Below are 12,175 nucleotides of genomic sequence, written 5' to 3'. Positions count from 1 at the left end.
TGTAAACTGGCTGGCTCAAAACCTGAAATCTGCCTACCTCTGCCTCCTGAGTGCTGAGATTAAATGCATGCACCAACACTGTCTGAATATATATATATATTTGTATATATATATATATATCCATATATATATGTATACATATTTTTATATATGTGTATATTTATATTTAAATATCTATCTATCTATCTATCTATCTATCTATCTATCTATCTATCTATCTATTATGTACAGTGTTCTGACTTGCATGTATACTTACTTGCCAGAAGAGGACACCAGATCTCATTATAGATGGTTGTGAGCCACCATGTGGTTGCTAGGAATTGAACTAAGAACCTCTGGAAGATCAGCCAATATTCTTAACCTCTGAGCCATCTCTCCAGCCCAGCATAAATATGCTTTAAACAATGGAAGTAAGGTACTCCTCTTAGTATGATGCCTCATTTCTCTTTAAGTGTGTCCTATCCTAAAACTATATCCTAAAACTATAAACAAGCAAACAAACAAACAAATAAATAGGATAGAGGGCAGGGAAAAATCTGTGAGAGTTAGTTTTCCCTTTCCATCACATGTGACCTGGAGAACAAATTCTAGTCGTCAGGCTTAATGGCAAGTACCTTTTCAGGCTGAGCCATCTCGCCAGCCCCTGAACTGGTTTTCTATTCAAGTGCAATGAGGCAAATGCTGTTCTCAGCATGACCTTTTTATTTGTATTAATTAACTAAAATTTTATTTTTTTGAGACAGGGTTTCTCTGTGTAGTCCTGGCTGACCTGTAACCCACTCTGTGGACCAGACTGGTCTGCCTGCCTCTGCCTCCTGATGCTGGGATTAAAGGCATGTGCCACCACTGCCTGGTTCTCACAGTGACCTTTTAGAGAGAATTCCTTATTTGCCATCTTATGCCTATGCATAATTGGGCACGCATATGACTAAAACCAAGTGCATGATGGGAAGGGACACCCACACTGAGTCACAGAGCTTAAATCTTTCCATCCAAGTAGAGAAGCAACCTGACTATATCCCTTAGCAACCTTATCTCTTGAACCTCATAAAAGGAAGCCCCAAGCAACAAGTAAGGCCCTTGAGGAAACTCACTCAGGTGGCCTACTCTTATTCTTTTCTTTTAAAAAATTTATTTTTATTTTTATTTTCTGTGTACAAGTCTTTCGCTGCATCTGCCTATGTGCACATTCTCATGCAGTGGGAGGAGGCCAGAAGGGCTGGCATGATGTCTTGGTGCTTAAGCTCCTGCCACCCTGACTGTCCCACCATGACAGTACCTTGAACTAAGCCAGAATAAGCCCTTTCACCATTCAGCTGCTTTGTCACAGCAACAGAAAAGAAACTGGGACACAGAGCTACAAAGGAAGACCCTGTCTCAAAAGACACAAACAAGCACCAAACAAAATAAAACAACCACAGCTAAACACTACCAGCCCCCTGGGTCTCCACCCACATTGGCACACACTTCAAACTTTAGGTACTTCTCAGACCCGTTCTTCTGGGACCCTCAAAGTAGCTATGTGTAAGCAGTGCCCCACAATAGAGAGTGGTGTGGGGCTACAGCTCAGGGATGTTCCTGGAGCTCACTGACCAGAGACTGCCCAGATGGCTTCCTCTACTTGCTGCACACTCTCCGTGATGTTATAGATGACAACGTCGCACTCCATCAGGTACGTGAGGAGGTCTTCTCTGGAGATTGCCTGAAAGGAAAAGCAACTGTCCATTCGCATCAACCAGGGAACCCGGATGCCTAGATGGACTGACGGCCTCCACATTAGACTTGTCTACCTCCCCACCTTCACCCTGGGAGGCCCCCAAGGGAGAGTTTTCGGGAGTGTTTCTATCAAAACAAAATCTTGGCTCTCTTTTGTGTGTAGTTCACAAGTAACAAAGATGTCCCTGAAAACAGCCTAGAACGGGTGATTTTAAAAATTGCAAAGCAAAACAAAACAAAAAACAAACAAACAGGGACTAGGGAGAGGCTTCGGTGGGTAAAGCACCTGCTCTGAGTATGAAGGAAGACCTGAGTTCAGCCCTCAGGAATCACAAAAAGATGCAATGCCCACCTGGATGGTGGTAGCTCCTACTTGTAAAGCTGGGGAGGTGGGTGTGGGAGGATCCCTGGGTATCCTTCGTCTGCGAGCCTAGCCTACTGGGTGAGCAGTGGGCCAATGACAGACTGTCTCAGAAGAGGAAGACAGTGCTCCCAAGGAAGATACCAACTGTGCCTTCTGGTTCCCACACACAGGCCTGCATGTATACATGTGTCTCCTGCCCCACTCACATACTTTTGCAATCACCTACTCCCATTTGCTTTGGTGACTATAACAAAGTGCAAGATGCTGCTGTCGTGGGTTGAATAGTCTCCTTCCCCTGAAAGGATAATGTCCTAGTCAGTGCTCCATTGTTGTGAAGAGACACCATGACCAAGGCAACTTAGAAAAGAAAGCATTTCACCGGGGGCTTGCTTACAGTTTCAGAGTGTTAGAGTCCTTGTCCATCACGAAGGGGAGCATGGTAATGGGCAGGCAGGCATGGCACTGGAGCAATGGCTGAGAGTCTACATCCGATCCACAAGCAGGAGGCAGCAAGAAAGGGACTGGGCCGGGTGTAGGCTTTTGAATCCTCAAAGCCCACCCCCAGTGACATGCTTCCTTCAAGAAGGCCACACCTCCTAATCCTTCCCAAACAGTTCTACCAACTGGGGGAACCAAGCATTCAAATATAGGAGCCTGTAGGGGCCATTCTCATTCAAACCACCACAGATGTGTTGACTTCATAATTTCAAGTTCTTTAGTCTGTGGCTTTATTTGAAGGCAGGCTCTTTGTCATTCATGGCTTAAATTTGAGATGGCTGCATAGGCTCACATATTTGAACGCGTGGCCTTCAAATGGTGGCTGGGAACCATTTGTACTGGATGACTTTTTAAGTGTTATTTTGTTTGTTTGTTTTTAATGTGCATTAGTGTGAAGGTGTCTGATCCCTTAGAATTGGCATTACAGACAGTAGTGAGCTGCCATGTGGGTGCTGGGAACTGAATCTGGGTCCTTTGGAAGAGCAGACAGTGCTCTTAACCACTAAGAGCATCTCTCCAACCCCTGTGTTGAATGACTTTGATCTTGGGTTTCTTCTGTCTTCAACTCCCAAGTGCTGGAGTATGAGACACCACAGCCAGCTGCCATATAGGTCTCAATGATACTTTTTTCACCTGTTATTTGTAATTGACATAGATATTATAGTTATGGTTTTTACCACTGTGCTGAAACAGCATCACCATATTTGGGGGAGGAAAAGGTTTATTTGGCTTACACTTCCACATTGTAGCCTATCACTGAAGGAAGCCAGACAGGAATTCAAACAGGACAGGAACCTGAAGGCAGGAGCTGATGCAGAGGCCACGAGGGTGTTGCTGACTGGCTTGCTTCCCATGTCTTGCTCAGCCTGCTTTCTTATAGAACCCAGGACCACCAGCCCAGGGATGGCACTACCCAAGTGGTCTGGCCCCTCCCCCATCAGTCACTAATTAAGAGAATGCCCCACAGCCGGATCTTATGGAGGCATCTTCTCAGTTAGGGTTTCCCTCCTTTCAGATAACTCTAGTTTGTGTGTCAAGTTGACATAAGACTAGCCAGCACTATATGCTAATGAACTACCTCTTCAGGCATGAACAGGTCATGGGTACACAGAGCTCTACAGTGGGTTTGGAAAGTGGAGGTCCAGGAGACAGAGAGGTTAGCCTGGGAGAGAAATCACCTCTTCTGGAGTATAAAAATGTCTCCCGGTGAGGACAGGGTCAACTGGTCAGGGGAAGGTGGCACAGCTGCTCACTAGGCAGAGAGATGCAAGGCATTCGGGTGGTCAGGAACTCATTGTCCCACAAGATTCCACTCTCCTGTAGGGTACATTCACCTGGCCTCCATAGAGAGATTTGTATGTGTTTGGAAGGCAAAGACTAGATGGATCTCTTCCATGAATACCTCACTTAAATTCTTTGCTTTGGCTCCCGGTGTAAAGTGGAGACATTGTGGTGTTCCTGGTCACGGTAGAAAGATGTGTCCTGGGCTGGGGAGGTGGCCCAGGGAGCAAAGTGTTTGCTGCACGATCATGAGGGCCTGAGGTGGGGTCCCCAGTGCCCATATTCAGCTGGCCGCAGCAGTGTGCATAGAAATGGCATGCAGTAGTATGGAGAGGCGGGAGGCAGAGACAGAAGAATCTCTGGGGGCTCACGGGCCAGCCAGCCAGCCTGGTATAGGCGGCAGAACCCAATGAAGAGACCCAGTCTCAAGCAAACTGCAAGGCAAAGACTCACTCCTCTGACTTCTTCATGTGCCCAGTGGCACGCATGTGCACATGTGGCACCTACGCACAAAGAGAAAACACAATGATGAAAAAAAAAAAAAAAAAACAACCCACTTCTCATGTCCTGTCATGGAGCTTGAGGCCAGAGCAGGAGGGGAGAGATAGCAGAGACTGGTAGCAGCTGGCACCAAAAGGGTTCCGCCCTTGTCAAGTCCTAGGGGAAGCCGTGGGGGCTTACCGAATATGTCTCCACAGCGAAGTCCGGCTTGGTGCTCTCTGGCTTGGTTAAGGTGCCCACGATCTGGAACGTGCCTTCCTTCACTTTCACGGTGGGAGCTTCTGGGGCTGCGGACTTTGCCTCATCTTCTTCTTCCTCCTCTTCTGCAATCTCTTCCAGCGAAGCCCCAGCGACACAGTTAGCTAGGAACTGCAAGAGAACGGAAGCGTCTGGCACTAAGCAGAGTCGGGGTTTTTTTTTGTTTGTTTGTTTGTTTTGTTGTTTTTATTTTTGTTTTTGTTTTTGAGACTGGTTTCTCTGTGTAGCCTTGGCTGTCCTGGACTCTCTTTGGAGACCAGGCTGGCTTTGAACTCACAGAGATCTTCCTGCCTCCGCCTCTGGAATGCTGGGATTACGACTGTGCACCACTGTGCCTGGCACAGCTAAGCAGTGTTTTGAGTAAGGGCAGCCAGGGATGACTCTAGACTCTGGCCTTTGCTGTGTACCCCACAGAATGAGAAAAAGCTCTGTACATCGTGGTCACAACAAGGTTGAAATGATGATGCCCACAACACAGGGCACGGGGCACATATGAGAGGACATTGAATAGCCCGTGACACAGGCACAGAGTTTCAGCAACTGCTTGCTTTAGCAGTAGGTAGAGAACGGGCCCGGTGAAAATGCTTGTCTTGTTCAGTTGGAACACAGATATGCAATATGAGCCCGGGAGGTTATTTACCCTCAGTTTGCCAGCTGGATGTGGTGGCGCACACCTGTAATCCCAGCACTCCAGAGAAAGAGACACTCGGATCTCTGTGAGTTCTGAGCCCAGCCTGGTCTACAAAGGGAGTCCAGGATAGCCAGGGCTACACAGAGAAACCCTGTCTTAAATAAACCAAACCAAACCAAACCAACATCAGCTTGCTTATTCTTTACCCCTTTCACCCTCCATCTTCCTTTCTCTTTTAAATAAGCAACATCTTGTGTATTTTAGGCTGGCCTTGAATTGCTGGGTGGCTAAGTTTCTGTGTGACCTCAGCTCCTAATGCATCTGCCCTCATCTCCAGCGTGCTAGGATCTCAGTTACGCACCACCATACCTGTTTTGTGCCTGATAGGCAAGCACCCCGATGCCTCAGCTATAGCCCTAGCTTAAAACTGTCTAATGGTTATATCTGAAAAACAAACAAAAAAGATTAAATTAATGAAAAAGCATTATTTTAGTGCTGGGTATCAAATGCAGGTCCTTGCAGGGCTGGCCAAGATCACTACCACATCCTTCAGCCCTGAATGCTTTACTTGATCTAATAAACCCGAAGCATTATTTATCAGTTTACTATGTAATCAATATAAATCATCATGTTATGGTATGTATTAAACACAGAGCTTCACTCTGGTAAGCATGTGCTCTACCACTGAGATGTTTCTCAGCCTTTATAAAAATTGATGAGAATGTGGAGCATGGTCATGCACACCTTTAATCCCAGCATTCGGAAGGCAGAGGTTTGAGGCCAGCTTGGTCTACAAAGTGAGTTTCAGGACGGCAGGACTACACATAGAAACCTTGTATTGAAAAACTAAAAAAAAAAAAAAAAAAAAAAAAAAGAGATATTTTATACCCTACTTTTTTTTTTTTTTTTAAATAGACAATGTCTCTCTTGGCTTTTGAATGCTGGCATTGAAACGTTGCAGTCTTCTTTTTGTCAAATGCTGGCCTCTGGAATTCAATATGCATCTATGCTTACAGTGTTTCTTTTTTGGAACCAGCCATGTTGAGGTGTTCGGTGACCACATGGGGCCAGTGTGTTACTGAATAATAAAACAGAATAATGGTGTCAACTTAGATTTATTTACTTATTTTTAAAGATTCATTCTGTAACATAAAACCTCTACCTTATTCCAGTGTCAATTAAAAGCAACAACAGTAATCACTATGAAAACAGGCCAACTAAAATCTTAAGAAAAGAGCTGGGAGTGATAATCTACACCTTTAATCCCAGCACTGAGGGAGGCAGAGGCAGGTGGATCTCTTGAGTTTGAGGCCAGCCTGGTCTACAAAGTGAGTCCAAGACAGCCAAGGTTACACAGAGAAACCCTTCCTCGGAAAAACAAAAACAAAACAAAAAGAAAACAAAAGAAAAAAGAAAAGAAAAACACCTCATAAAAAACATATCCAGCTTTGAAGAGCATTACTTCCTGGCATCTCCACATCCTCATTTGTTTACTTATACACAGCACATTGCTTGCTTGGATAAAGGCTTTCCCTGCCAAGTGGAAAGCATTAGCTGTCCATTTGCAAAACTTTCTGTCTGTTCCAGTGCTATATTTGTGTAGCCATCCAGGCATGCCCTGGCCCCTTAATAATCCATGCCAGAATTTAACTTCACCACAACTGGTAATCTGAGGATTTGCTTTAAAAGGAGTCTCTAGGTGATTTGTTTCCACAGATTCATTTTTAACAGTCTCAGGAGACAGGAAGTCCGATTTCTAATCTCCCCTACTACTTTGCTACCTGTGCAGCTTGGGTACCTCATCACCATTTGACTTCTCACGGGCCCAGGCTCTTCATCTCAAAGCCAGGATCCAGAGCTCCCACAGGCAGGATTGTGTCAAGATGTGTTTATTTTTATTTTAGGCATATAAGTGTTTGCCTGTGTGTCTGTATGTGCATCATATGCAATGCAGTGCCCACAGATGCCAGAAGAGGGCACCAGATTATCTTTGACTGGAGTTGGAGAAGGTGGTGTTTGTTAGGAATTGAACCTGGGTCCTCTGGAAGAGCAGCCACTGCTCTTAACCCTGAGCTATCCCTCCAGCCCTTAAAACATGACTTTTTTTTTTTTTGACAAATGAACAATTTAAAAGGATAGCCCAAAGGTGGCTCTTCATGAAAGCGTTTGTGTGTGTGTGTGTGTGTGTGTGTGTGTGTAGGTAGGTAGGTAGAAAGGTGTCTTCCTCTTAGCTTTTTGAAACAGGGTTTCTAACTGAACTTTGGAGCTTGTTTTTTCAGCTAGACTGGTCGCCTGCAAACGCTCAGGGTCTTTCTGGCTGCTTCCCAGCACTACTCCTTACCCGGTTTTACATGGATGATGGAGGTCAGACTCAGGGCATCATGCTTTTGCCTTAAGTAACATGTCCCATTGAGCAGTCTCCCCATACCTCCTGGAGGTGCGGAAGCTTAATGGGATCTGATAAAAAATTGTTGCTTAGCACAAAACAGACGTTTAAAAAAGGGTAGATGAATGTTTCATGGACAACATAATGGCTGGATTTATACTGTGTATGCTCTAGGTCCTGTCCATAATCACCTACATTTTTTTTCTTTTTTTATGATTTGCTTATTATGTATACGGTGTTCTGCCTGCATGCCAGAAGAGGGCATCGGATCACATTATAGATGGCTGTGAGCCACCATGTGGTTGCTGGGAATTGAATTCAGGACCTCTGGAAGAAGAGCCGGTGCTCTTAACCTCGGAGCCATCTCTCCAGCTTATGATCTTTACAAGCCCTTTCCTCTCTTGAGCCTCAGTTTCCCCGTATCCAAACATCTGGGTTTCCAGGAAGGGGCACGGGAGAAGCCTGGTTAGGAAAACGTCCTGAGGCACTGACGTGCCAGAACTGGAATCTTCCCCTGGGGAGGCCCGGAAGAGCCAGTGATGCAGGCCTTTGCTGTGGGGATGGACGGGGGACGCACACCAGGAGCTAAGGGCCAGTCTGGCTTGGCCACCGCTCACCTTTCCTATATTTCCGCTGCTGTAGGAGTCCAGTTGGTTTATGAACACCCTCTGTATCTTCAGAACTTTCTCAGTTGTCACAGGAACTTCCTCTTCAGCCATGGTAGCGGCAGTAGCAGTTGCTAAGGTGAAAGAGTCCTGTCGGTTGCTAAGGAGGAGAGGCTGGGCCTGGGAAGGCTAGGAGGGTCGGGCTTCCTGGGGCGTGGCTCGGGCTCTTGGTGGGCGTGGCTCGCTTTGGGGCGGGGCGTGTCCGGTGAGGCGGGCTCTGGAGAGGGTCCAAAGAGCTTGTCTTTGGGGAGTGTCCGTTGAGAGCGTGGCTTAGGGCCTGGAAGGGGCGTGTCCGAAAGGGCGGGGCTTTTCCCTTGTTCAAACACCCAGCGCTACTGTCCTTGTGCCTTCTGTACATCTATCTCCTGTAGGACACTCCGCTGGGGGTGACAACTTCTCTACTGTAAAGAAAAGCAGTTGCCAGAAAGTTTTGGCGTCCAGGACACGTGAGGCCACAGCAAGAGAGCCCGCTATCACACCCCCGTGCAGCCCAGCGGCTGCTTAGTGCACAGGGTTCTACTGGCTTAGGGTTTGTCCTAGATTGCTTCCTATTGCTGTGATAACACCAGATCAAAACTTCCCCACCATCCAGGAAAGTCAGGGCAGAAGGCATGAACCTGGAGGCGGGGACTGAGGCAAAGATCATGGAAGAACGCTGCTTACTGTCTTGCTCAGCCTGCTTTCTAAGACAAGTCAGGATCAGGGGTAGGATTGCCCACAGTTAGAAAAACGTCCCACAGACTTGCCTGCAGGCCATTCTTATGGAGACATCCTCTCAATAGAGATTTCTCATCCCGGTCTGTGTTTCCTAAAGCATTTTCAAATTTTATTTTTCTTCCCCTGGGGATTTAGTGGCGGCTCCTAGGGGCACTTCGTGCCCAGGGAATTAACACATAACCACAGAGTTTATACTCAGGAAGTTTAGCTTCTGGGCCTTCTTTTGAGATGAGAGCACTTGCGCAGTTGCTGAAGTAAACCCAACAAACGTAAAAACGGCAACATTGTGGCAGGTTGAGATTGCTCAGAGGATGCCATCAAGCATTGCAACGAGACTTCTATCTATGCTCTGTCCCAAAGAGAATGGACTCCAGCAAGCCGTCCTCTGTCCTCTACATGTGTGCCAGAGCATGTACACCCCTCCCCACAAATAAGTTAATGTAATAAACAACCATGTTTATTTTGTTTTCTTGCTCATCTTCAAAGCTTGTGGCAAGCTATAAATATAACCTGCTTGTTACGTTAGCATAGTCCGATTGTTCTGAAATGATTTCACATACTAACTTTGTTAAATGGAATACACATTAACTTGTTATATGTAAATCTGTATGCATATACAGAAATTAAAAAATATTTCTATGTGTGTGAGCGTTTGCCGGTATGAATGTCTCCGTGCCAAACGCATGCCTGGTGCCATCGCAGGAGAAGATTGGAGCCCCTGGAACCGGGGTGAAGGAGGGCTGTGAGCCACCGTGTGGTTGTTAGAAACCACTCGGGCTCTCTGCAGGAGGAGCTGTGTTCTTTTAGAGCCGTCTCTCCAGCTCCTGAGCGTGCTGATTTTATTAGAGCGATCACTGTCTCATTCCTTGAGTCCTTTCCCCTGCATGTAACTACCAAGCGTGTGTGGTGCCTTTTAGCACGTACAGGAAAAGGCTGGGAGGCCGTTCTGCCCCAACTGCATAGTTCATGGATGGGTGGCTGAGCAAGTTCCTCATCTGTGTAAGCCTCAGCAATGCTATACCTATAGGAAGACTTAAAGGAGGGTTCTAAAGTCAGTATGGTCCATTTTCAAACTGCTTTCTCCTCTGTTCGCCTGAGTCAGTATGGTCCATTTTCAAACTGCTTTCTCCTCTGTTCGCCTGATAGGAGCCAGGCGGCAGGTTTTGCTCCTGAACACTGGAGGGCGCTCGGTGCATCCCGGATAGAAAGCCCTGAGGGTACGCACAGCATCAGCAGCTGACCTGTAGGGAAGCGCTTGCGCTCTTCGGGGTCAGAGGAAAGGTGGGCGTGCCTTTAGGGGAGAAGCCTGTGCTCTCTTCACCGACCTCTTGGAGCAGACAGACCAGCACTAACTTCTCAGCCAGCGGAAACCCCACCGCCATCACTTGTCCCTTTTCTGTGTGCTGGGCTCTTGAGCATCTAAGGACGAGCTCTACCCGAGCTACAACCCCAGGCCTGAATTCTCCCCCTGCATTGAAACAGAGTGTAACAACAGAATTACCTACTTTACCACCCAGTGATTAACATTGTAGTGTTTAACTTCACGTCCTCTTCTGAATCTATCAAATAGAGAGCATTTTATACCCCAGGTTGCATGTAGTGTGATCCTGTCCCCATGTCACTCTTCCTCAGTTTTCACATGTCCATCAAAAAGACACAGCATAACTTGGTACTGTTCTGAGCTTGGCTAACTTTTCATTACAGGAAAAGCAGTCTTTGAAGTTACTGGCTCATTTCCCCTATGTCCCAAGGTTTTTTTTTTTTTTTTAATTATTTATTATTTATACAGCATTCTGCCTGCATGTATGCCTGCATGACAGAAGAGGACACCAGATCACATTATAGATGGTTGCTGGGAATTGAACTCAGGACCTTTGGAAGAACAGCCAGTGCTCTTAGCCCTCTGAGCCATCTCCTCCAGACCATGTCCCAAATTTTAAAAATTACATTTACTTATTGTATGTGGCACACATGTGGAATCCTCAGAGCACAACTTATTGGAGTTGGGTCTCTTTCCATGTCCTCACGGACTGAACTTAGGTTTTCAGGCTTGGTGGCAAGCCTTTACCCTTGATGCCACCTTCCTACACAGCTTTTATTAATTTTATTCTTTGAAAATTTAAGACAGCCTTCCAAATAGTTGTACTTTATTTTCAGAAAGATTTAGTCTCCCAAGTGCCCTTCACCAAATCCTGGGTATGTTAAGAGAACTACAAAATTACTTGGTGAAGTGGCATTATTAAATTCTTTTTAGCTGGCACATGGTGATGGCACATGCCTTTAATCCCAGTACTTGGGAGTTAGAGGCAGCCGGGTCTCCCAGTTTAAGGCCAGTCTGGTCTACAGAGTTCCAAGATAGGCAGGCTACACAGTGAAATCTGTCTCACAAAAGCAAACAAACAAAAAAACCCACCAAAACAAAACCAAAACACAACAAAATCCTTTTTAAAAAAGTTTGTGTGTACACATGCACACATGAGAGAGCACATGTGGAGGTCAGAGGACAACTTGTGGGAGTAGGCACTCTCTTTCTACCATGTGGGCCTCAGACATCCTACCCAGGCTGTCAGGTCTGCAGGCGAAACCTTTTTGCTTGCTGAGCCATCTTGCCTGCCACGGCCCAGCTATTAATCGGTTGAGTCAAACCTTTCATTTTTAAAGCCCCTCCCCCCAATTTGGAACCCCTTTGAAGTAGTCATTGAACATATTTCAGTTTTTTCTTTGTCTAAATCATTTGCCCACTTTTCTTTTTTCTTACTTTAGGAAAGAAAGGTAGCCTGGGCTGACTTCCAGTTCTCCTTATGTAGGATTACAACGTTGGACGCCAGGCTCTCCTGCCTCCACCTCCCACGTGCTCAGATTATGTGTGTTGCCGTGCCCAGTGGCCTCTTAACTGGCTTAGCTTAGTATAAAAGTCTGCCTGTGTTCACACCTGTGTGTGTAGTTTTACTGATTCCCTTTACTCCGAATAACAAAAGAGCAACACCACTCACTTCTACTCAAAATGTAACATGGACGAATTTTAAAAATGTGGGCGTAGGAGGTCTTGAAATCAGTCATTTATCACAAAGTAAACAATTTCAACTTTTTTTTTTTTTTTGAGACAGGGTTTCTCTGTGTAGCTTTGGCTGTCCTGGAGCTCACCCTGCAGACCAGGT

At 46.1% G+C, this 12,175-nt stretch overlaps 1 protein-coding gene and 1 pseudogene across 1 annotated transcript in view; both read right to left on the bottom strand.

The window, feature by feature from the left end:
* Ak7 (adenylate kinase 7) overlaps nt 1-8,415 on the bottom strand; it is a 63,151-nt gene extending 54,736 nt beyond the window's left edge. The window contains exons 1-3 of the mRNA XM_021649418.2: nt 8,253-8,415; nt 4,541-4,729; nt 1,594-1,702 (exon numbers count right to left, since the gene is read on the bottom strand). Coding sequence (XP_021505093.1) covers nt 1,594-1,702; nt 4,541-4,729; nt 8,253-8,354 — 400 coding nt within the window. The 5' untranslated portion in view covers nt 8,355-8,415. The remainder of the gene's footprint in view (nt 1-1,593; nt 1,703-4,540; nt 4,730-8,252) is intronic.
* Nucleotides 5,671-6,971, bottom strand: LOC110555925 (U6 snRNA-associated Sm-like protein LSm6; annotated as a pseudogene).
* Nucleotides 8,416-12,175: the final 3,760 nt, after the last annotated feature.

This window comes from Meriones unguiculatus, chromosome 7 (assembly GCF_030254825.1).
Source record: "Meriones unguiculatus strain TT.TT164.6M chromosome 7, Bangor_MerUng_6.1, whole genome shotgun sequence".
Classification (NCBI taxonomy): Eukaryota; Metazoa; Chordata; class Mammalia; order Rodentia; family Muridae; genus Meriones; species Meriones unguiculatus.
The sequence above is the reverse complement of the archived record's forward strand: the minus strand, read 5'-3'. Positions and strand labels throughout refer to the sequence as shown.